At 35.5% G+C, this 26,846-nt stretch overlaps 1 protein-coding gene across 1 annotated transcript; it reads left to right on the top strand.

Moving 5' to 3' along the window:
- Nucleotides 1–15,039: 15,039 nt before the first annotated feature.
- On the top strand, nucleotides 15,040–15,446 carry LOC109560194 (histone H2B type 1-L-like). Its single transcript, XM_019962178.2, has 2 exons — nucleotides 15,040–15,102; nucleotides 15,141–15,446. The coding sequence occupies exons 1-2, from the start codon at nucleotides 15,040–15,042 to the stop codon at nucleotides 15,444–15,446; spliced, it is 369 nt and encodes a 122-aa protein (XP_019817737.2).
- Nucleotides 15,447–26,846: the final 11,400 nt, after the last annotated feature.

The following is a 26,846-nucleotide window of genomic DNA, read 5'->3' as shown; positions in this document are numbered from 1 at the left end:
TCTCCTGTACAAAGTCACGAACCTCTGTCCATAGTTCATCAAGCACTATGTCTATCAGATCTAATCCCTTAAATCTATTTCTCACTTCCATTGTGAGAATAGGATTTGATTTAGGTCATACCAGAAAGGTATAGTGGTTTTCCCTACTTTCTTCAATTTAAGGTGAATTTGGCAATACGGAGTTCATTATCTGAGCCACAGTAAGCTCCTGGTCTTGTTTTTGCTGACTGTATGGAGCTTCTCCATTTTTGATGATAAAAATATAATCAATTTGATTTCAGTGTTGACCATCTGGTGATGTCCATGTGTAGTTTTCTCTTGCGTTGTTGAAAGAGGGTGTTTGCTATGACCAGTGCATTCTCTTGGCAAAACTCTGTTAGCCTTTGTTCTGCTTCATTCTGTACTCCAAGGCCAAATTTGTTACTCCAGGTGTTTCTTGACTTCCTACTTTTGCATTCCAGTCCCCTATAATAAAAAGGGCATCTTTTTTAGGTTTAATTCTAAAAGGTCTTGTAGGTCTTCATAGAATTGTTCAATTTCAGCTTCTTCAGTGTTACTGGTTGGGCATAGGCTTGGATTACTGTGATATTGAATGGTTTGCCTTGGAAATGAACAGAAATCATTCTGTAGTTTTTGAGATTGCATCCAAGTACTGCATTTCAGACTCTTTTGTTGACCATGATGACTACTCCATTTCTCCTAAGTGATTCCTGCCCACAGTAGTAGATATAATGGTCATCTGAGTTAAATTCACCCATTCCAGTCCATTTTATTTCACCGATTCTTAAAATGTTGACGTTCACTCTTGCCATCACCTGTTTGACCACTTCAAGTTTGCCTTGACTCATGGACCTAACATTCCAGGTTCCTGTGCAATATTGCTCTTTACAGCATCAGATCTTGCTTCTATCACCAGTCACATCCACAACTGGGTATTGTTTTTGCTTTGGCTCCTTCCCTTCATTCTTTATGGAGTTATTTCTCCACTGATCTCCAGTAGCATATTGGGCACCTACTGACCTAGGGAGTTCCTCTTTCAGTATCCTATCATTTTACCTTTTCATACTGTTCATGGGGTTCTCAAGGCAAGAACACTGAAGTGGTTTGCCATTCCCTTCTCCAGTGGACCACATTCTGTCAAACCTCTCGACCATATCCATATGTTTTTAGGAAAGTCTTATTTAAAATTTTTAATCTTCAATTTGAAAGTTGATACTTGGACTACATGTAAAGAAATAATTATCATAAAAATAAAATAATGATGAGCACATTTCTTATGCCTTTCAGGTAACTTATAATTTAGGAAAGTTAATCTTATTTTGCATCCCAGAATATTTTTGTTTAAATATGATAAAATAATTTTCCCAGTGTTTAGGAGAAAATATAATACTTTAAATATGAAGATTTACATTTTACCCTTAAGATATTTACTCTTGTATTTAAGAAAATCTCATTTTACATAGTTTAAAAAAGGTTTAAATAAAAAGACATTATTGCCTTTACCAAGTAATGAAGAACTAAATGTGTTCTTTGTATTGCAAAATCTTAATTGAACTGGTGAGCAGAAAACTTGTAATTTTATATTAATTTCCAGGAGTAACACTTTTATTCATAATCTTTCTTTTAAGTGTGTGTCAAGTATTGGATTAATTCATACATTTTATGCAGGAAAGAAGAGGTCTCTGTTACTCATTTTCTTAATGCCTTTCTAAAGGCACCTGTAGCATGGTGTCTTTCACAAAGTGAATGTCTCATACCATTTGTTAAAAAAAAATGAATAAAGATAAAAATCGATGTTTTACAACAATTTGCAGTACCCACATATACTTTAATATTTATTGTGACCATTATAAATTAGTTGAAGTTATTTTAATTAAAGTTGGAAATATATGCATATAGAATAATCAGAAGAAATGGTATAGTTGTGATATGTTCATATTTTCTTCTTCAGTCTGCTAGAATTCATTTAATATTTCTGAAGTTGGAATTGTGTAGCAAAAATAAGAAAACTTACTTCCTGTGAAATATGAGAATAACAGGCATTAAACATTTGGGATCAAGAGAAATAAAACAAGAGGGCAAATAGTTTAAAAAATAGTAAAACAATTATCAAATGATTGAGAGTTACATATGTAAATCATTTTGGATTAATTACTTACACACTTTAAGTAAAATCATATTACAATTTATGTGAAATAAGTAAAACCTAAAAACATTATTTGTATAACCTTTAAATTAATACAGTAAGCATTGCAGAAAACCCTACTGCTGAAGGTACAGTATTATTCTTAACTTTTCTGATGCATTTATATGCTTGCACATTATTTATTTAATTTTAAATGTGCTATACTTTAATAATAACTGTCATAAAATTATATATTTATAATGACTATTGCATACATTTTAATACAAAATATATAAATGAGTATTTTATTTCCTTTGTTCAGTGTAGTAGGTTTTTAAAATTAAATTTCATTCTTTAATCTTATTGTAGAAGTTCCTTTACTGGGAAAATTTATGGATAAACAACTTTAATCCCACAGATGTTTTTAACAGTAACATAGAAAGTACTCAAAAGAAAAATGAAAAAAATATTTAATATTAATATGAGGACAGCAGAAGTGATGACAAAAGAGCTTGTCATATAATTTATAAAAGAAAATTAGGGTTATCTGTCATAATAGCTACCTTTATTTTAATTTATACAGTAATTTTCTTCAAATAATTTCATAGTTTATAATAATGTATATATTAATATATAAATAATGGATAATCATTGTTAACTATTTTTATTTAGTGATCTCATAGTTGCCGTTTTTTACTCATAATTTAATAATTTTGTAATTTCATATTTAAAATTCTTGAAAATTATTAGTTTGTATCATTATTATTTTCCAAACTTAGCTACATTTTCATCTGATAATGAAATTCCAAATAATTTTCATTGGATATATTTCCATTTTTTTTACATTAACGTTTACCTAACCTCAGTTACATAATACTGAGGTTTATATAAACCTCGATATGTTGAGTTTTACCATAATATGATTATGCTAATTGGCCACCTCATGCAAAGAGTTGACTCATTGGAAAAGACTCTGATACTGGGAGGGATTGGGGGCAAGAGGAGAAGGGGACGACAGAGACAGAGGATGAGATGGCTGGATGGCATCACCGACTCGATGGACATAAGTTTGAGTGAACTCTGGGAGTTGATGATGTTTATTTTATATGTTTGCCTGGAATTCATGATTTTACCATTTGAAATTATTTAAAAGCACTACAATTTATTCTGGGTTAGATCAGTATCATTGACTATATCATGTATGCTTTGTATTGGTTGTGACATTTTTAATTGACATACTGGTTTGTCATTATCACAAATATTAATTGTATGTCTGCCTGTACCCTATTACATTTACATATTTGAAACAAAAACGTAGCATATATATGAAGTTGTGTCTTGGTTATTTTGACCAAAACTTAAGATTTATTATTATATGTTTCTAAAATATGTGTGTGTGTGTGTGCATGTTCAGCTGCTCAGTAGTGTTTGACTCTTTTCAACTCCATGGACTGTAGCCTGCCAGGCTCCTCTGTCCATAGAATTTTTCGGGCAAGACTACTGGAGCGGGTTGCTATTTCCTACTCCAGAAGATCCCGATCCAGGCATCAAACTACCTCTCTTGAGTCTCCTGCATTGGTAGGTAGACTCTTTACCATTGTACCACATAGGAAGCCCCTTAAAATAAGTCAGTCAACATTAAATATGTATTATATTAAAAGTATATTTCCAAGCAAATGTTTGCCAGAATCTATGTGAGTTTATATGACTTAAAGGGTACTCATGACACAATATGATATGAAAGGTGTTATCAGTTTAGTCTCTCAGTCTTGTCTGACACTTTGTGATCCCATGGACTGCAGTACTCCAGGCTTTCCTGTCCATCACCAACTCCCTGAACTTGCTCAAACTTATGTCCATCGAGTCAGTGATGCCATCCAACCATCTCATCCGCTGTCATCTCCTTCTCCTCCTACCTTCAATCTTTCCAGCATCAGGGTCTTTTCTAATGAGTCAATTCTTCACATCAGGTGGCCAAAGTATTTGAGCTTCAGCTTCAGCATCAGTCCTTCCAATGAATATTCAGGATTGATTTCCTTTAGGATTTACTGGTTGGATCTCCTTCCTGTCCAAGGGACTCTCAAGAGTCTTCTCTAGCATCACAGTTCAAAAGTGTCTTTTCTAATGAGCTCAGCTTTCTTTATAGTCCAACTGTCACATACATGACTACTCAAAAAACCATAGCTTTGACTCTATGGATCTTTGTTGGTAAAGTTAATGTCTCTTCTTTTTAAAATGCTGTCTAAGTTGGTAATAGCTTTTCTGCCAAGGAGCAAGTATCTTTTAATTTTATGGCTGCAGTCACCATCTGCAATGATTTTGGAGCCAAAGAATACAAGTCTGTCACTGTTTCCATTGTTTCCGCATCTATTTGCCTTGAAATGATGGGACAACTTGCCATGATCTTCGTTTTTTGAATGATGAGTTTTAAGCAGCTTTTTCACTCTCTTATTTCACTTTCATCAAGAGGCTCTTTAGTTCCTCTTTGCTTTCTACCACAAGAGTATTATACTTAGTGAATTTATATATTTTTCATAATTCATTGCAATGTAATGTGATTCCTTTAGGGAGAAGCAATCTGACAAACTCATAGAATGAGAATTTCTATAAGAATCTGATTTGAATTCTTTTTTTAAAAAAGTTAAGTTCAGAGAAAAGTTAAATGTTTGAATGGGAAAAAAAAATTCCTACAATAAAAGATACAAAATACAAAATGAATTACCAAGTTAATAATAGTTAATAGTTAACTGTTTAAAGAGAGATAATGGTGCTGTAGTTTATATTAGAACAGAAAAAAATTTAGGGGAAAATTAAAAGTGTCATTATTTTTAGTGAAGTTAAAATTTTCCAAACATACAAATTTTTTAATAATGTCACTTTGCCCAATATGTAATTTTGGAGTGGGATTATCACTGTTACTATGTTATTATTTATTCAAAGTGACTGCTGATATTGTTAATATGTTACATTGTTTATAGCTTTATTAAGTCATCTAGACATATTCTTAGCCTAAAACTACTTTTATTCCAATTACCACAATATGTCAAATATAAAATTATTTTACTTTGATTGATCTTAGTTACCTGGCCATTTTCTAAAGTAACATTTTATAGATGCATACTTATTGAACTGTCCTATTCCTAAAAATACACACACATACACACATACACAGACATGTGCAGAAACACTTTCCCCTTGTTCATTGAAGGCAACTATTTCTGGGTATATTATTCAGTCCACAGTAATTTTTTTTTCTCAAAATCTCTCAAGTTTATTAAAGTGTCTTCTGAAGTTTAGTATTGTAAAGGGTCTAAAATAAATTTTATATTTGCTGTCATGCACGTATGCATCTGCTTGTTCTAGTTCATTTTCCAGTGTACGGATTTAACACATGATTCACCTACAATGTAAAATACAGTAAAAAAAATACAAAATAAACAGGAGGCAATAAGAACATATTGCAAACAAGATGTTATCTTGTTTGTTATCAAGCTTTACCTGATTTATCAGTAGCCTTTTCAATTAATTAATTAAAGTATCAGTGGCATTTTTAAAGATGCAGATTCACATAATCTCTCAATTCATCTTTTAAAAATTATTTCTTTAATCATTTCTTATACTTATTCCTCCCTTTATCTCTTTTGGGGACTAATTGGATTAAATAACTAGGAAACCTTCTCCATTTCTATAATCCTTTGTTTCTATATATTTCAAAACTTGTATCTTCATATCTTTATCTATAATTTATATTTTATTTTTATTTTCTATGTTACTCAATTTCTATTATATAATCACTTATTTTTTTCGGCAACCATAGTTTTTAATACTGGAATTACATTTTGTATGTACATGAGTATTTTTATGTCACACTATTCTGTTTTTGGTCTGTTTGCTCTAGTCTCATTAATTCAATATATTTTTCATTTATTTAGAGTTTACAAAATTTTCAAAATGCTCTCATTATTGTCAAAGGAAACTGAATTTTGTTTTCCTTTTGAGCATGACCCTTGAATCTGGCATGTTGTATTTTTTATATGTTCAGTTGAGAAAACTAAGATGTGAAGAAGTAAGGGAACTTTCCCACTACCATATACCTAGTAAAAGGTAGAATGAAGACACTATTACTGTCCCTGTGTTTAGTTCAATGGTAGCTTCCCAAAAGACATGTTCACATTCTAGAGCTTACAAATGTGACTGTATTTGTGAGCAAAATTATTTGCAGATTAAATTAAGGATTTTGAAATGAGATCACCCTGAATTATTTCAGTGAGTCCTAAATACAGTAAATGTTTTTATGAGAGACACATGAAGAGGAGAAGAAGGCCATGTGAAGATGGAGGTAGAAATTATAATTATGAAGTCACACAACAGGAATCACTTGGAGCCACCAGAACTAAAAGGAGTAAGGAGGTATATACCCTCTTAGAAGAGAGACAAACCTGGTGGAACACAAGGCTGGTGACATAATTTTAAACTTCTGGACTCCAGAAGTGTGAAGGAATGAATTCTGTTATTTTAAACTGAGTTTGCTGTAATTTAAGGAAGTCATAGGAAGCTAAAACAGCCTCCAGATTTTGGTGGCTAGAAATGGAGTGCTAGCCATTTGTCACAGTGCTGCTGTGCCAAATAACTAAAAATATGGAAATGGCTTAGAAATTAGATGAGTAAAGGCTGCAGCAGCTTTGAGGCTCATGAAAACCAAAGCCTAGATTGTCCTGAACAGAATGTTGGTAGAAATATGAATGTTAAAGGCACTTCTGTAAAGAGCTCTGAAGAATATAAGGGACATGTACCCGGAAAGTATTTGTCTATAGCCATCCATCCTGAACATGCCTGATCTCAGAAGCTAAGCAGGGTTGAGCCTGGTTAGTACTTGGATGGAAGACCATGGGCTTCCCTAGTGATTCAGACAGTAAAGAATCTGCCTGAAATGTGGGAGACTGGGTTCGATCACTGAGTTGGGAAGATCCCCTGGAGCAGGGCATGGCAACCAACTCCAATATTCTTGCCTGGAGAATCCCCACCCTGACAGGTTACAGTGCATGGGGTCACAAAGAGTCAAGCATGACTGAGTGGCTAAGCACAGCACAGCACCTGTTAAGTAGAAGAAAACAGGCACCCTTGTTATAAGGGCAAAAACTTGGCTGAAATTTGTTCTGTGGTTGTGTAGAAAGTAGAACTTGTAAGACATGGGCCTATATTTAGTTGAGATTTCCTAGTAAATATTGGAGATGTGATCTGGATTCTTCTTGCTACACATTGTAAAATATGAGAGGAAAAAGATAAATTAAGCAAAGAAGAAAGAGAACTTGATGATTTGGGGTGTTTTTAGCCTATGCAGTCTTCAAGGAATGATGAAATTAGGAAATAAAATACAGGATCAAGTTGCCAACATCCATTGGATCATAGAAAAACCAAGAGAATTCCAGAAAAAATCTACTTTTGCTTTATTGACTACGCTAAAATCTTTGACTGTGTGGATCACAACAAACTGTGGGAAATTCTTAAAGAGATGAGAATAGCAGACCACCTTACCTGCCACCTGAGAAACCTGTATGCAGGTCAAGATGGAAGTTAGAACCAGACATGGAACAATGGACAGGTTCCAAATTGGGAAAGGACTACAACAAGGCTATATATTGTCACCCTGCTTATTTAACTTATATGCAGAGTACAACATGCGAAATGCCAGACCAGATGAAGCACAAGATGGAATCAAGATTGTCAGGAGAATTATCAATAACCTCAGGTATGCAGATGACACCACGCTTATAGCAGAAAGTAAAGAGGAACTAAAGAGCCTCTTGATGAAGGTGAAAGAAGAGAGTGAAAAAAACTGGCTTAAAACTCAACATTCAAAAAACTAAGATCATGGCATTGAGTCCCATCACTTCATAGCAAATAAGTGGGGAAACAATGGAAACAGTGAGAGACTATTTTCTTGGGCTCCAAAATCACTGCAGAAGAAAAAAATATGCTGTTATGTTGGAAAAAGTATCAGAGGTATAAGAGATTTGGAAATTATTCACATTTGACAGGTCAGTCACTGATTTTTTTTTTTCTCCATACAGCTGAAGATGTATCTAAATGATTTTATTGACAAGAGATATATTTAAGATCTATCTACCCAATCTGGCATTATTATCAGAAGCACTTTAACCTTCTTATGTTTTAATTGACTGGCTAATAATACAAAAGTAGAATTGAGTCAAAGCCAAAAAAGGTTTAGTCATTTTCTAAAATAAGTAAATTATCTTCTGTCAAATTGAGTAATCTATCAGACAAACAAAACAAACAAACAAAAAAAAGGTTGATACATAAAAGGATTAAATAATTTTAGTTCTCAAATTAATGTTTTTAACTGCAATCTATAAGTCAATGTAGCTATATTTTGCAAAAGCAATCTAGTATTAAAACTGTGCCTATTTATTTTACAGTACTTGATTTTAATAGATCAATACTTTATGCTCTTAACACTTAATGTAGAGATCATTAATTGACTTTCCACATTGTAAAGTGCAGAACTCACGTTTTAAAACCTTAAATGCCAGACCAGCTCAACAGACAAAAGGGTAAACTCGTTAAACAAATAGCGTCTAAAATTGTATTTTGATTAAGAAATAACTTTCTTTTTTTCAAACAATTTACATACATTGGTAAATTGTTACTCAGTTGGACTTTGCCTTTTAGGCACAGCATCTGCACTAACAGAGTCCTATTGATGAATTGAAATACAAACCAGTTTAATGATTACTGAAGGATTATTAAACAATAACAACAACAAAAAAAACTCTATGAAATTTTAAAACAATATAAGTATAAATAGTAAAGGTTAAAATTTAACTATTGGAGAGATATACTTTTGAGTTTAGTAGCTTTTGTTATACCACAAATTATGACAATCATCAAAATTATGAATCAATCTTCAGAAAAATTCACAGAAATGGCTACCTGAGAAAAATTCCCTAAGTAAAATCAAAATTTAACTTTTTGTACCTCCATGTCATATCAAGTGTTTATTTAAAGTATTGGTTTCTTTTTAATTAAGAGAAAAATCTCTACCAAATGACAAAAGTTACTTTAATGAAAACTAAAATTTGGCAATAATAATAATAATAATAATAATAGGCAACTGATCCCTTTATGACATGGGCTACAAACCAGTCCTGACTGAAAGTAATCAATAGTAAAGGACATTACAAATGTTTAACTTATTTGTTAGGTAAAAGCCAATTTGTATCAAATAAAACCAAAATTATTGAATAAATGATGAATCAAATTTATATCTCAAGTCAATAACTGCATAATTCATAATATCTATAAAATAATTTATGTGAGATAGTAAATAATAAAAGTTTACATTGTAATTATCATATAGATTTAGATTTAAGAGAGTTCTTATAGATATTTTAAATTTCTAAGAATTTAGAGAGATACTCTTCATTTGAAAAATTTTTTTCAAATGACAAACAACTTTTCTTATATCAGCACCAGAAACATGTGTCTAAAGGTTAGCAACTTCATGATCACCATCCTTTCAGAACAGCTCTTCGGTCATAAAGTTAGTGTTTCTTTGGCTGCATCCATAATACTATCTTCATTGCCATATATTTATATCATCTTGTATCAACATTTTATGCTAACATATATCCAAAAACACCCCACTCCAGTACTCTTGCCTGGAAAATCCCATAGGTGGAGGAGCCTGGTAGGCTGCAGTCCATGGGGTCGCGAGGAGTCAGATATGACTGAGCAACTTCACTTTATTTTTTCACTTTCATGCATTGGAGAAGGAAATGGGAACCCTCTCCAGCGTTTCTGCCTGGAGAATCCCAGGGGCGGTGGAGCCTGGTGGGCTGCCGTCTATGGGGTCGCACAGTGTCGGACACGACTGAAGCGGCTTAGCAGCAGCAGCAACAGCAGCAGCATATCAAAAAATAAGCAGCACTTCTGTCAAAATACTTGAGAATAATCCTTTTTGTTTTTTAAGAAATCATACTGCTACCTGAAAATCATTTTCTGTTTCAGCATTTACTCTCTCAATGCCACAAACTCTGGGATATTAGCATGATTTTCTCACTTTCTTTAAAAGAAATCACTTTAAATGCTTATATTTAATGTCCATGCATGTTGAAATGGAACACAATGATCTTTCTTATAAAGTAAAATGGTAACTAATATATTCCAAATATTGCAGATGCTTTTCTTCTTCTTTTTTTTGCAGGTGATTTTCTTTCAAAGCAAGTCGAAGTTGTTTGTTTTGGTATAGCTTTTGCCTGACAAAGAAACTTCAAACCTTATAAAATTCTGAATGGTAGTTTTGTTTTTCCTAAATGAGTCTCAGAGTAGAAGAATTTTTCTCTGATGTGTTTTCAGGTACACAATACAGAAATGGGTTGCCAAGAAAACCATTAGTTTTATTTAGTTTCATGTTCCAAATCCCACATGATACGCTTTGAAACATTCAAAACATGTCACTGGATCTGCAGTAGGTCGTACCATTTGAAGAAGATATTTCTTCATTTATTTTGTTGTTGTTTAAAGCTACAAACAAGCTCAACCATTTTCAGAGAGCATGATTAGATGCAGGTGTATCTAATTTTTGTGTGGCTTCTTTTATTCTGCAAGGCTTAAAAAGCATATATTTAGGGTTTACCAAAAGGTTTGTTCAGTTTTTTCTGTAAGATGGCTGTAGTAGAGCTTAGTTGTCTTTAATTTCATTTAAAACAGTTTTGTTGGATTGTGTTGTGACAACTGTCATATCAGGATGCATTGAAAAAAAACATCAAAATTGGCAAAAACTTATGTAGTCATTTTAATATTGAAGACGGAAGAAAAAGCATTTGGGACATAGTATACTTTATAATTTCAAGAAAAGCATACACTGAAAAACACAACTGAAACACATACAATAAAGATGTGTGCCATGTATGAAGAAGGTGATGTGACTGATGGAATGTGTCATAAGTGGTTTGCCAAGTTTTGTACTGGAGATTTCGTGCTGGATGATGCTTCCCTGGTGGTTCATATGGTAAAGACTCTTCCTGCAATGAGGGAGGTCCACGTTCAATGCCTGAGTTAAGAAGATCCCCTTGAGATAGGGAATGGCTACTCACTCCAGTACTCTTGCCTGGAGAATTCCATGGACAGAATTGCCTGGTAAGCTACAGTCCATGTGGTTGCAACTTGTTGGACACAGCTGAGCAGCTAACACTTTTACTTTCTTTCACATGGAGCAGGTGTTGTGAAAGATCAAATGTGTCAGATGTGATTTGTCAAGCTATATACTGGATATTCCTTTCTGAATGATGCTCTATAGTCTGGTAGACAAGTTGAAGTTGATAGTGATCAAATCGAGACATTGTTAGTCTCTCGTGCTAAGTCGATTCAGTTTTGTCTGACTTCTTGCAACTCCATGGACTTTAGCCTGCCAGTCTCCTGTGTCCATGGGGTTCTCCAGGAAAGAATAGTGGAGTGGGTTGCCATTTCTTTCTCTAGGGGATCTTCCTGACCCAGGGATCGAACCTGGGTCTCCTGTGGCTCCTGCATTGCAGGCGAATTCTTTACCACTGAGCCACAGGGGAAGCCCATGCCTAAATAACTGACATACTCAAAATACCCAAGTCACGGATGGAAAATCATTTGCACCACCTTGGTTATGTTAATCACTTTGATGTTTGGGTTCCACATAAGTTAAGCCAAAGGAAAAAAAAAATATATGTATATATATACATACACTAGACTATATTTCCCCATGTGATTCTGTGATTCTCTACTTAAATGTAACAAAAGTATTGTTTGTTTGTTTTTCAGGATTATTCACTGGTGGATACTCCTGTTACTCAAGCATTCTGTTTTAAAAACAAACTGTGACTGGTGATGAATAGTGGATACTGTATAATAATGTGGAATGGAAGAGATTGTGGGCCAACTGAAATGAACCATTACCAACCACACCAAAGACCTGTCCTCATCCAAGGAAGATGTTATGTATATGGTGGAATTCGTAGAAGTATTCTATTATGAGCTCCTTCTAGAAAACAAAATAATTAATTCCAGCAAGTGTTGTTCTTAATTATACTAATTGAAAGCAGCACTTAACAAAAAGTATCCACAATTAGTCAACAGAAAACGTACAGTCTTCCATTAGGAAAACAATGACCAGGCAAAAACTGTTAGTTTGGCTAGGAATTTCTTATTCATCTCCCATAGTCATCAGACATTGCACCTTTGGATGTCCATTTATTTCCATCTTTGCAAAATTATCTTAATGGAAAAAAATCAATTGCCTGGAAGACTAAAAGGCACCTGGAACAGTTCTTTGCTCAAAAAGATAAAAAGTTTTGGGAAGATGGAATTATGAAGTTTCCTGCAAAATGGCAGAAGATAGTGGAACAAAATGGTGAAGATGCTGTTCAATAAAGTTCTTAGTAAAAATGAAAAATGTGTCTTTTATTTGTAATTAAAAACTCAGGGAAACTCTGGTCAACCCCAAATTAACTGTGTTTCTCTCCAGCTCTTTTCTCTCCCTTTATGATGTTATTTTTGTTACAAATTGCTTTTGTATAATATGTTCCCATTAATGTTGGTCAGTATTTATTATTTTCATGCATTTTAAAGCATACAGGAAATGCAAAAAGTGTTTTAAGCCAAAATTACAGTAATTCTAGTTTTTATGTTTATCTGTGTAGAAATCATTTTTTCTTCAAATGGCTTTGATCTACCATTTTGTTTCCTCTTCTTTATCCTAATGGACTGAATTTAACATTTCTTGTTGGGCATATCTAATACCATCAAACTGTATTAGCTTTTGTATATCTGAGAATGTCTTAATTTTCCCCTTGTTTTTGTAGGTTGTTTTTGTTGAATATAGAATTCTTAATTTTACTTTCAGCACAATAAATATGTCTTCTTGCCTCCTGGCCTTTATGGTTTATAGTAAAAAGTGAATTGTAAATATTATTGAGAATTTCTTGCACTTGATGTGTCACTTTCCTCGTTGCTGTCAAGGTTTTCTTTTTGACATTTGCTTTCAACAGTTTGATTATAATGTGTTACTGTGAGCTGTAATTTAGAACTGATCCTCCTTGAAATTCCTTGATCTTAAATTTGGAATTTAATGATTTTCATCAAGTTTAGGATGTTTGGGGGCATTATTTATTTAAATATTAGTTTGCTGCCTTCTTTCTCTCTTCTGCTTATGAAGCTTCCATAATAAGTGTTGGTGTGTGTGAAGGTGTTGTGTGTGAAGGTGTTCCACAGGTACCTTAAGCCATATTTATTTTTCTCCCTTCTTTTACTTTCTGCTCCTAAGATTGCATGGTATTAATTGTCACATTTTCTAGGTTAATAATTCTTTATTAAACCTGCTTAAGTCCACTGCTGAACCCCTCTAAATAAAAATTTCATTTCAGTTATTGTATTTTCCAGGTCCAAATCTCTGTTTGCTTCATCTATATAATCTCTTTTTTCATTATTGATATTTCCCTTTAGCTCAAATGGTAAAGAATCTGCCTGTGAGGCAGGAAACCAGGTTTTGATCCCTGGGTTGGGAATTTCCTCTGGAGAAGGGAATGGCAATCCACTCCAGTATTCTTGCCTAGAGAATTCCGTGAGAAGCCTGGAGGGCTACAGTGTGTGGGTTGCAAAGAGTCAGACATAACTGAGTGACTAACACACACACACACACACACACACACACACCATTCCTTTGCCTTCCGTTGGTTATTTGTCCATGGTGTCCATCAACCCTTTAAGCACATTTAATGTGAGAGTTCAAGTTCTTTTCTAGGGTGTCCAATACGTGGGCTTCCTCTTGGATAACTTCTATTAACTTATGTTTTTTTTTTTAACAGTGAATAGACTGTAGTTTCCTGTTTTTTTTTTTTTTTCCCCTGTTATTTGAAATTAATTTTGTTGTTGTTGAGAACTGGACATTTTTAATAATATAATGTGCTAATTCTGGAAATCATATTCTCCCCCCTTTCCTGGTGATTGCTTATGTTACCGACACAGAGTTGTGATACACCGTTTTTTTAGTGACTTTTTCAAACTGTTCAGCAAGGGCTATTTTTCTTGTTCTGCATGGCTAGTTGTCTCTCTTTTGTTATCTCTGTAGTCAGCCAGCGACCTAACATAAGGAGAAGGGAAGGGTGGAGGGGAAGGAAGTATTCTGTCTTTTTAAATTCCTTGTAATTGGTGCTATCAGGAAAGCTACTTCAGATGGAAGGGACAGAAACAATGGCTGTTCTTTGTACTAGCGATTAAAGCACATGAAAAGACACAACCCTGATCCTTGGAGACTAAAGTCCTTATTGTCCAAACCAGAACCATGAAATGCAGGCCAAATCCCCCATGACTACCTAACTGGCCTGGAAAATGGTGGCTGCTACACTAAATACTGAGGCCTTGAGTCATGTAGGACTCTTTGTGACCCTACGATCTGTCCATGGAATTCTCCAAGGCAAGAATACTGGAGTGGGTTGCCATTCCCTTCTCCAGGGGATCTTTCTGACATAGGGATGGAACCCGGGTCAACTACATTTCAGGCAGATTTTGTTACTGTCTTAGCTACCAGGATATTGCCCTTGGGGTTGCAAAGAGTTGGACATGACTGAGAGACTTTCACTTTCACAAGCTACCAGGGAATCCCAACACTAAATACTGAAATTTATTAAAATTTACCAGATTCTTTATTAAGCAATCCCTTAATCCTGCAAATTTTGACTAGACTCCAGAATTCTAAAATAGTTGATTGTGATGATTTTTGCTGACCGAATTATTGTTTCCATGGAGGGAATTAATTTGGGCATTTCTTACTCTGCCACCATTCATTTGGTCTTTTCCACTATTTATGTACTACTTTCATTATCTTTCAAGATCTTTCTGTGTTGTTGGGTGTTGTCATTATAGACATGCCTGAACTGGCTAAGTCCTCTCCTGCCCCTAAAAAGGGCTCTAAAAAAGCTGTGACCAAGGTCCAGAAGAAGGACGACAAGCTGTGACCACGGCCCAGAAGGACAGCAAGAAGTGCAAGTGCAGCCGCAAGGAGAGCTACTCCGTGTACGTGTACCAGGTGCTGAAGCAAGTCCATCTGGACAGCGGCATCTCGTCCAAGGCCATGGGAATCATGAACTCCGTCAACGACATTTTCGAGGGCATCTCTGGCGAGGCATCGTGCCTGGTGCATTACAACAAGCACATGACTATCACATCCAGGGACATCCAGACCGCCAGGCTCATGTTGCTACCTGGGGAGCTGGCTAAGCACACCATGTCCGAGGGCACTGAGGCTGTCACCAAGTATACTAGCTCCAAGTAAATATAATATGCCTAGCCACTGTTAACGGAGAAGGCAATGGCACCCCACTCCAGTACTCTTGTCTGGAAAATCCCATGGACGGAGGGCCTGGTGGGCTGTAGTCCATGGGGTCGCTAAGAGTTGGACACGACTGAGCAACTTGACTTTGACTTTTCATTAATATATGATAACAGAATGGGAGATATTATGTTTGATATTTATAAAAAATAACAGATTTTAAAATAAATATTTTCATTTTAAAAGAAAATAGAAAATCATCAAATGGTATTAATGCTAAATTCTCCAACATAAAAAGTACTAGATACTGAATAAATATTTCAAGATCAAAGGGTATAAAATATTATGTGTAAAACCTTTTAAATAATTTTTCAGGAGTGAAAAATGGATGGTTATATTCTTTCATTTTCTCAAATATACATTTTCCCATAAATCCAGATTTTCAAGCCAGTTACTATATCAATATTTAAAGGTGTTTTATCTTTTATCCTTTTTCTATAATAATAAATAAAGTAAAACTCAATATATTGAAATAGAAACTGGTTCCCTCCTATCATTATTATTTTCCTTTGTTTGATTACATTCTTGGTTTGATTTGATTCTTTGTTTTGTTTGATTACATTTTATGTTTAAAACCACATTTTTTTCCTCCAGAGAAATTTAATGCACATTCAAATTACCAATATCTGTAATTTTTGACAATAAAAGTCTGTTGACCATAGAAATGGACATATGACAGGAAATATGATGCAAGATTGTATAGTCTTTTGTTCTCAAGACTGTGGATATTGCTTTATGTTTGTTTGCCTTTAAAAATTGTTTTAAAAACATCAAAAGGCACACCCGGATTTTCTCTACTCCAGGTGGCCTGTATCCCCTGCCACCCCCCACCCCCCGCACCCGCCCACAACACTTCTTTGGAAGTAAAAAAAATAAAGTCTCTATTTTGGGCCAGCAAAAGTATAATGAGGATGTATTGCAATACCATTTTTTTTTTCACTATGGCCTTATTAGGAAATATACACTTGACTTGAAATAGCTCTCTTATTGGGGTTTCCAATGGAGGGAAATAATTCTTCATCTCAGCTTAATGTAAAATTTCTGTTATAATCATTTAGTTTCTCAAATCCCAAGAGAGATGTATGTGTGGTTGATTTGTCTTTATGTTTCTTCTATAGGTTTTGTTTCCTTACTTGTAGCTCAAATGAGTTATATTTTCTCTATATTGTCTATGATGATCTCAGATTTGTTCTCCCTGCCTGTAATTTAGTTTTGAACATAGGATTTACTGTCCCTTATTATTGATATTGTTAAATAAGTAGTGCTGGGTTTTTTTTTTAATCCATTATTTAGCTATGAAGCTTTTTAGTTTAATGTATCTTTTAATAAAATGCATAATTGTTTAACAAATATGTGCACATTTTATTGTTATTTACCATAAAAAACAAAGAATATTTCTTCTGTTCTTTAATTGGGTTTTATTTTTGTCTTAACCACATTTCTTTCCCACGTATGATAATTAATTTGTATGTTAAAGGCTAGTCTAGATGTTGCTGTGAAGGCATTTTTAAGATTATTAGCATTTAGATTAGCTGACTTTGAGTAAAGTGAATTATCATTTCTTTCCAAGGAAGAAAAAATTTGCCTATAGGTTGCCTTTTCATATTGTTCATGGGGTTGGCAAAAGAGAAAAGGAAAGATAAAACCATCTGAAAGCAGAGTTCCAAAGAAAAGTAAGGGGAGGTAAGAAAGCCTTAAGTGAAAAATGAAAACAAATAGAGGAAATCAACAGAATGGGAAAAACTAGAGATCTCTTCAAGAAAGTTAGAGATAAGAAGGGAACATTTCATGCAAAAATGGGCACAATAAAGGAAAAAAAAAGTATGGACCCAACAGAAGCAAAAGATATTGAGAGGTGACAAGAATACATGTAAAAGCTGTAAAAAAAAAAAAAAAAAAAAAATTCTCAGTGACTCCATTAACTACAATGTTGTGATCACACCTATAGTGAGATATCCTGGAGTGTGAAGTCAAGTTTACTTTAGGAAGCATCAGTATGAACAAAGCTAGTGGAGGTCATGGAATTCCAGTTAAGCTATTTCAAATTCTACAAGTTGATGCTGTTAGAAATCCTGCAGTCAATATGCCAGCATTTTGAAAATCTCAGCAGTGGCCACAGAGTGGGAAAAGGTCAGTTTTCATTCCAATCCCAAAGTAGGGAAGTGCCAAATAATACTCAAACTACCACACAATTGAACTCATTTCATGTGCTAGTAAGGTAATGCTCAAAATTCTTCAAGCTAGGCTTCAACAGTATGTGAACCAAGAACGTCCAGAAGTATAAAATGGATTTAGAAAAGGCGCAGGAACCAGCGATCAAATTGCCAACATCAGTTAGATCATAGAAAAAGCAAGAGAATTCCAGAAAAAAACATCTACTTCTGCTTCATTGACTATGCTAAAGCCTTTGACTGTGTGAAAAATTCTTAAAGAGTTGGGAATGCCAGATCACTTTATCTGCCTCCTGAGAAACCTGTATTAAGGTCAAGAAGCAACAGTTAGAACCAGATATGGAAAAACAAACAGGTTCAAAATTGGAAAGGAGTATGTTAAGAATGTATATTGTTACTGTGCTTATTTAACTTATAGGAAGAATACATCTATATCATGTGAAATATTGGGCTGGTTGAAACTCAAGCTGTAATCAAGATTGCTGGGAGAAATAGTAATAACCTCAGATATGCAGGTGACACCACATTGATCCCAGAAAGTGAGGAGGAACTAAAGAGCCCCTTGATTCAGGTGAAAGGGGAGAGTGAAAAAATTGGCTTAAAACTCAGCATTAAAAAAAATAATAATAATAAGATCATGGCATCCAGTTCCATCACCTCATGACAAATAGATGGGGAGAAAATGGAAACAGTGGCAGACTTTATTTTCTAGGGCTCCAAAATCACTGTGGACAATGATGCAGGCATGAAATTAAAAGACACTTGCTCCTTGGAAGAAAATCTATGACAAACCTGGACAGCGTAATAAAAAGCAGAGACATCACTTTGCCAACAAAGTTCTATATAGTCAAAGCTATAGTTTTTTCAATAGTTTTTCCACATGTCACGTATGGATGTAACAGTTGAATCATAAAGATAGCTGAGAGCTGAAGAATTAATGCTTTTGAACTGTGGTGCTGGAGAAGACTCTTGAGAATCCCTTGGAAAGCAAGGAGATCAAACCAATAGTCCTAAAGGAAATCAGTCCTGAATATTCATTGGAAGGACTGATGATGAAGCTCCAATTATTTGGCCACCTGATGCCAAGAACTGACTTGTGGAAACAAGACCCTGATCCTTGGAAAGATTGAAGACAGGAGTAAAAGGGGTGACAGAGGATGAAATGGTTGTATGGCATTGTCAGTTCAATGGACATGAGCTTAAGCAAACTCAAGGAGATAGTGAAGGACAGGAAACCCTGGCATGCTGCAGTCCATGAGGATGCAGAGTCAGACATGACTAAGTGACTGAACAACAACAGATTTCCTTTGGATTCTAAATAGCAACATCAACTTTGTCTCCTACCTAGTTCAGACTTGTCATTCCCCAGAATCACTTAAGTCAACTCCTTAAAGTAATTTCAGTGACATAGATACACGTAGATATAGATATGTATAAACATATGTACACCCCATATGTTAGTCATTCAGTCATATCCAACTCATTGTGACCCCATGGACTATAGCCAACGAAGTTCCTCTGTGCATGGAATTCCCCTGGCAAGAATACTGGAGTGGATAGCCATTCCCTTCTCCAAAGAATCTTTCCAACCTAGGAATCAACCCCAGGTCTCCCTCATAACAGGCAAATTCATTAAAATCTGAGCTAGTAGAAATACTAACATCAAAGAGGCAGAGGAATCAGAGGTCAAAATGCCAAAATTCATGGCAACACAGACAAAGCAAGAAAAGCTAAAGCCTTTTGACTGTGTGGATCACAACAAAGTGTGGGAAATTCCTAAAGAGATGGGAATACCAAACCACATCCCAAGAAACCTGGATGTGAATCAAGAAGTAACAGAAGCAGACATGGAAAAATGGACTGGTTCAAAATTGGGAAAGGAGTACTTCAAGGCTGTATATTGTCACCCTTTTTATTTAACTTCTATGCAGAGTACATTATGCAAAATACTTGGCTGGATGAATCAGAATTTGGAATCAAAATTTCTGGAAGAAATATCAACAATTTCAAATATGCAGATGATCCCACACTAATGACAGAAAGTGAAGAGGAAGTAAGAGCCTCTTGATGGGGGGTGAAAGTGGGAGTGAAAAAGCTGGCTTAAATCACAACGTTAAAAAAACTAAGATAATCACTCTGGTCTCATCACTTGATGGCAAATAGAAGGGAGAACAGTGGAAAGGGGTACAGATATTATTTTCTTGGGCTCCAAAATCACTGCAGATAGTGACTGCAGCCATGAAATTGAAAGGTACTTGCTCCTTAAAAGGAAAGCTATGACAAACCTGGACAGCATATTAAAAAACAGATACAACACTTTTCCTAAAAAGGTCCAAATAGTCAGATCTATGGCTTTTCCAGTAGTTATGTACGTATGTGAACATTGGACCCTAAGGAAGGCTGAGCTCGAAAAACTTGATGCTTTTGAATTGTAGTGCTGGAGAAGACTCTTAAGAGTCCCTTGGTGAGCAAGATCAAACCAGTCAATCCTAAAGAAAGTCAACCCTGAATATTGGAAGGATTGTTGTTGAAGCTCCAATACTTTGGCCACGTGATGGGAGGAGCCAATTCATTGAAAAAGACCCTGATGTTGGGAAAGATTGAAGGCAAAAGGAGAAGGGGGGTGATAGAGGATGAAATGGTTAGATAGCATTACTGACTCAATGGACATAAATTAGAGCAAATTCCAGGAGAAGAATTTGGACAGAGAAGCCCAGCATGCTGCAGTCCATGGAGTCACAAAGAATCAGAGAGGACATAGCAATGCAACAACAACAACAAATCTGCATATATTCCTATGTTTAATTTTCTGAAGTCTTGGAGTCATTTGAATTTAAATTAACTGACATTTCCAGTTTATCTAATTGTTTATTAGTAGTGTAAAGTTGTAGATCATAAAAATTGTGGGTTTTATTTTAATAAGAAAACATTTTCTGAATCTTCTCAGAGTAATTAAATTTTAAAGAAGTTTCAATGCCATTTCATACTTTTATCCTCAAATAATATTTAGGATTGATTAATAGTTACCATCTGCTATCCTTTGCTTTCACCAATTTTTAATAAAAGGTAAATATGTGAAGCTTTGTCCTTTCCACTCACTATGGAGCACAGTGTGGTATTTACCACAAATAAAATGAAGGGATCTTTTATATTTTATACACAAATTATTGTAGTTCTAAATTATTGTATGTATAACTTCTTGAGATTTATCTTTATCTTTCTACTTGTTTTATTTTATTAATTTTAAAGCTACAGACTGAGATAGTACCAGAAGTGTTTCACACAATTCTTTCAGTTTTATGTTCATATCCCATGGACAGAGGGGCCTTGTAGACTACAGTCCATGGGGGTCCCAAAGAACTGGACACAGCTGAGCAACTAACACACATACACAGAGCATTATTGTTTACATATTACATTATTGTCTTTCCTTAGATAAATCTATAAAATGTATGTTAATGTATTTATTTTAACTAGTATAAGGAGAAATAAGAATATTTTACTAGTAAAATTTTTGCTAATCATGCAATTAAATACATTTGATACATACTTTACTATACAAAATTCAGTATACTATACTATATTAACTCAAAGCAATCTAATGGTATAGTCATTTCTAAATCAAAGTGGTTCCCTAACAACTTCACCAAAATTAACTAATATTGATTTCTTTGAAATTATAAGCCAAAGGTAGAAAAATTAGTTAATTACTTGAAGCATTTTTCAACGAATTGGATAATTTAGAACAATAAATTATGTTACATTTTGCTGACAAAGGTCCTTGTAGTCAAAACTATTGTTTTTTCAGTAGTCATATTTGGATGTGAGAGTTAGACCATAAAGAATCCTGAGCACTGAAGAATTGACGCTTTCAAAGTGTGGTGATGGAGAAGACGCTTGAGAGTCCTTGAATAGCAAGGAGATAAAACCAGTCAATCTGAAAGGAAATCAACCCTGAATATTCATTGGGAAAACTGATACTGAAACTGAAGCTCCAATACTTTGGCCATATGACGTGAAGAGCTGACTCATTGGAAAAGACCCTGATGCTGGGGAAAATTGAGGTCAAGAGAAGGGGGTGACTGAGGATCAGATGGTTGGATGATATTACTGACTCAATGGACATGAGTTTGAGCAAACTTGGGGAGATAGTGATATATAGAGAAGCCTGATGTGCTGCAGTTCATGGGGTCGCAAAGAGTCAGAGGCAATTTAGTGGCTGAACAAAACTCTTTTTGAATGAGAAGTTGGTATACTTATTTTCTGGAAACAATATTTCATATTTTCTAATTTAATATTTTTTGTCTTTGCACACTAATATGATTTGAAAATTCTTTGGAGTTGATATCTATTCCTCTTGAAAATATACAGTTCTCTTGAACTCAGTCACTTAGTCGTGTCTGTGTCTTTGTGACCCCATGAACTGTGGTCCGTCAGGCTCCTCTGTCCATGGGATTCTCCAGGCAATATAACTGGAGTGGATGGCCATTCTCTTCTCGAGAGGATTTTTCCAACCCAGGGATCAAACCCAGATCTCCTGCCTTGCAGGCAAATTCTTTACAGTCTGAGCTACAAGGAAGAGCTGAAATGATTCTAACGACTCTTTCTTGTTTTTTTCATTGATTTTATGGAAGTGAGGCATTCATAGTCAGAGCAAAAAAAAAAAACAAAACATTAAAACAAAAGCAAACATTCTTAATGTAAGTTTTTTCACTAGGCTTATTATGAAAGGTGAAGAGTTGGTAGAAAGACCTAGTAATATTTTTCCTTACTCATTTTTTTACTCAAAAAACCTCCCTCCTTGGTAATGGAAAAAAAGAAGACACAACTAATATTCAGTAGAATTTCATGAGATCAGATCAGTCACTCTGTCGTGTCCGACTCTTTGCCACCCCATGAATCGCAGCACGCCTCCCTGTCCATCACAAACTCCCAGAGTTCACTCAGACTACGTCCATCGAGTCAGTGATGCCATTCATCCTCTGTCGTCCCCTTCTCCTCTTGCCCCCAGTCCCTCCCAGCATCAGAGTCTATTCCAATGAGTCAACACTTGGCATGAGGTGGCCAAAGTACTGGAGTTTCAGCTTTAGCATCATCCCTTCCAAAGAAAACTCAGGGCTGATCTCCTTCAGAATGGACTGGTTGGATCTCCTTGCAGTCCAAGGGACTCTCAGGAGTCTTCTCCAACACCACAGTTCAAAAGCATCAATTCTTCAGCGCTCAGCCTTCTTCACAGTCCACCTCTCACATCCATACATGACCACAGGTAAAACCATAGCTTTTGACTAGACGAAACTTTGTTGGCAAAGTAATGTCTCTGCTTTTAAATATGCTATCTAGGTTGGTCATAACTTTCCTTCCAAGGAGTAAGCGTCTTTTTTTTTTTTTTTAAACTTTACATAATTGTATTAGTTTTGCCAAATATCAAAATGAATCCGCCACAAGTATACATGTGTTCCCCATCCTGAACCCTCCTCCCTCCTCCCTCCCCGTACCATCCCTCTGGGTCGTCCCAGTGCACTAGCCCCAAGCATCCAGTATCGTACATCGAACCTGGACTGGCATCTCGTTTCATGCATGATATTTTACATGTTTCAATGCCATTCTCCCAAATGTTCCCACCCTCTCCCTCTCCCACAGAGTCCATAAGACTGTTCTATACATCAGTATCTCTTTTGCTGTCTCGTACACAGGGTTATTGTTACCATCTTTCTAAATTCCATATATATGCATTAGTATACTGTATTGGTGTTTTTCCTTCTGGCTTACTTCACTCTGTATAATAGGCGTCTTTTAATTTCATGGCTGCAGTCACCATCTGTAGTGATTTTGGAGCCCAGAAAAAGAGAGTCTGACACTATTTCTACTGTTTCCCCATCTATTTCCCATGCAGTGGTGGGACCGGATGCCATGATCTTTGTTTTCTGAATGTTGAGCTTTAAGCCAACATTTTCATTCCCCACTTTCACTTTCATCAAGAGGCTTTTGAGTTCCTCTTCACTTTCTGCCATAAGGGTGGTGTCATCTACATATATGAGGTTATTGATATTTCTCCTGGCAATCTTGATTCCAGCTTATGTTTCTTCCAGTCCAGCATTTCTCATGATGTACTCTGCATATAAGTTAAATAAACAGGGTGACAATATACAGCCTTGAGGTACTCCTTTTCCTATTTGGAACCAGTCTGTTGTTCCATGTCCAGTTCTAACTGTTGCTTCCTGACCTGCATACAAATTTCTCAAGAGGCAGATCAGGTGGTCTGGTATTCCCATCTCTTTCAGAATTTTCCACAGTTTATTGTGATCCACACAGTCAAAGGCTTTGGCATAGTCAATAAAGCCGAAATAGATGCTTTTCTGGAACTCTCTTGATTTTTCCATGATCCAGCGGATGTTGGCAATTTGATCTCTGGTTCCTCTGCCTTTTCTAAAACCAGCTTGAACATCAGGAAGTTCACCGTTCATGTTTTGCTGAAGCCTGGCTTGGAGAATTTTGAGCATTACTTTACTAGCGTGTGAGATGAGTTCAATTGTGCGGTAGTTTGAGCATTCTTTGGCATTGCCTTTCTTTGGGATTGGAATGAAAACTGACCTTTTCCAGTCCTGTGGCCACTGCTGACTTTTCCAAATTTGCTGGCATATAGAGTGCAGCACTTTCAAAGCATCATCTTTCAGGATTTGGAATAGCTCAACTGGAATTCCATCACCTCTTTGTAGTGATGCTTTCTAAGGCCCACTTGACTTCATATTCCAGGATGTCTAGCTCTAGGTCAGTGATCACACCATCATGATTATCTGGGTCGTGAAGATCTTTTTTGTACAGTTCTTCTGTGTATTCTTGCCATCTCTTCTTAATATCTTCTGCTTCTGTTAGGTCCATACCATTTCTGTCCTTTATCGAGCCCATCCTTGCATGAAATGTTCCTTTCGTATCTCTGATTTTCTTGAAGAGATCTCTAGTCTTTCCCATTCTGTTGTTTTCCTCTATTTCTTTGCATTGGTTGCTGAAGAAGGCTTTCTTATCTCTTCATGCTATTCTTTGGAGCTCTGCATTCAGATGTTTATATCTTTCCTTTTCTACTTTGCTTTCTTTTCACAGCTATTTCTAAGGCCTCCCCAGACAGCCATTTTGCTTTTTTGCATTTCTTTTCCATGGGGATGGTCTTGATCCCTGTCTCCAATACAATGTCACGAACCTCATTCCATAGTTCATCAGGCACTCTATCTATCAGATCTAGGCCCTTAAATCTATTTCTCACTTCCACTGTATAATCATAAGGGATTTGATTTAGGTCATACCTGAATGGTCTAGTGGTTTTCCCTACTTTCTTCAATTTAAGTCTGAATTTGGCAATAAGGAGTTCATGGTCTGAGCCACAGTCAGCTCCTGGTCTTGTTTTTGTTGACTGTATAGAGCTTCTCCATCTTTGGCTGCAAAGAATATAATCAATTTGATTTTTGTGTTGACCATCTGGTGATGTCCATGTATAGAGTCTTCTCTTGTGTTGTTGGAAGAGGGTGTTTGTTATGATCAGTGCATTTTCTTGGCAAAACTCTTTTCGTCTTTGCCCTGCTTCATTCTGTATGCCAAGGCCAAATTTCCTTGTTACTCCAGGTGTTTCTTGACTTCCTACTTTTGCATTCCAGTCCCCTATAAAGAAAAGGACATCTTTTTAGGGTGTTAGTTCTAAAAGGTCTTGTAGGTCTTCACAGAACTGTTCAACTTCAGCTTCTTCAGCGTTACTGGTTGGGGCATAGACTTGGATTACTGTGATATTGAATGGTTTGCCTTGGAAACGAACAGAGATCATTCTGTCATTTTTGAGATTGCATCCAAGTACTGCATTTCGGACTCTTTTGTTGACCATGATGGCCACTCCATTTCTTCTGAGGGATTCCTGCCTGCAGTAGTAGATATAATGGTCATCTGAGTTAAATTCACCCATTCCAGTCCATTTCAGTTCACTGATTCCTAGAATGTCGACTTTCACTCTTGCCATCTCTTGTTTGACCACTTCCAATTTGCCTTGATTCATGGACCTGACATTTCAGGTTCCTATGCAATATTGCTCTTTACAGCATCGGACCTTGCTTCTATCACCAGTCACATGCACAGCTGGGTATTCTTTTTGCTTTGGTTCCATCCCTTCATTCTTTCTGGAGTTATTTCTCCACTGATCTCCAGTAGCATATTGGGCACCTACTGTCCTGGGGAGTTTCTCTTTCAGTATCCTATCATTTTCCCTTTTCATACTGTTCATAGGGTTCTCAAGGCAAAAATACTGAAGTGGTTTGCCATTCCCTTCTCCAGTGGAGGAAAAAATATATTCTTATAAGACCTACTTTTTTTTTTTTTATTCTACATAAAACTAAATGCCTGGAATAAAATGTTAATTAATAAAGATAGAATGATTTAGTCAGTTGAGTGTATCATGAAATTAAAAAGTAGCATAAAATATTGGATAAAGAAAATCATGGAGCAGTATATGCCTTGGCTTACACAGTTATTTATTCACAGGTTCAAATAAATTTATTGTTTTTTAATTTTATTTTATTTTTAAACTTTACAATATTGTATTGGTTTTGCCAAATATCGAAATGAATCCACCACAGGTATACATGTGTTCCCCTTCCTGAACCCTCCTCCCTCTTCCCTCCCCATACCATCCCTCTGGGTCATCCCAGAGCACCAGCCCCAAGCATCCAGTATCGTGCATCGAACCTAGACTGGCGACTCATTCCATATATGATATTATACGTATTTCAATGCCATTCTCCCAAACCATCCCACCCTCTCCCTCTCCCACAGAGTCCAAAAGACTGTTCTATACATCAGAAGGAACTTTTGAAATTGTATTTTATCTCAGATTAAAGAACTTAATAAATTTTTATGATTAATTTGACATTTTTTTACCTTTTAAAATCAAACTGTTTTGATTCTTTTTTTATGATAAAGGACAAAAAGATTAATACATAATTACAGTTAATACATAATCATTATTCTTCAAAAAATTATTCATCTTTAGGTTTATTTTATAAAGGTAATAGTTGGGTAAAAAATTATAATTTCCATTGAAAATATTTCTTAAGAAAAACAACTCTGTGTATCTTTTACCTCTGAATGTAATCTTTATCATTTTGAGATCAAAACATATGTAGTTATATGTGAGTAA

The sequence above is a fragment of the Bos indicus genome, chromosome 6, assembly GCF_029378745.1.
Source record: "Bos indicus isolate NIAB-ARS_2022 breed Sahiwal x Tharparkar chromosome 6, NIAB-ARS_B.indTharparkar_mat_pri_1.0, whole genome shotgun sequence".
Classification (NCBI taxonomy): domain Eukaryota; kingdom Metazoa; phylum Chordata; class Mammalia; order Artiodactyla; family Bovidae; genus Bos; species Bos indicus.
This window is presented reverse-complemented; position numbering and strand designations above follow the sequence as displayed.

What these genes read in the sequence shown, in the direction of transcription:
- LOC109560194 (XM_019962178.2), top strand. Translation starts at nt 15,040, where the DNA reads ATGCCTGAACTGGCTAAGTCCTCTCCTGCCCCTAAAAAGGGCTCTAAA. An exon ending in CTAAAAAAGCTGTGACCAAG is followed by an intron (nt 15,103 to 15,140) that starts GTCCAGAAGAAG and finishes ACCACGGCCCAG; the next exon opens with AAGGACAGCAAGAAGTGCAA.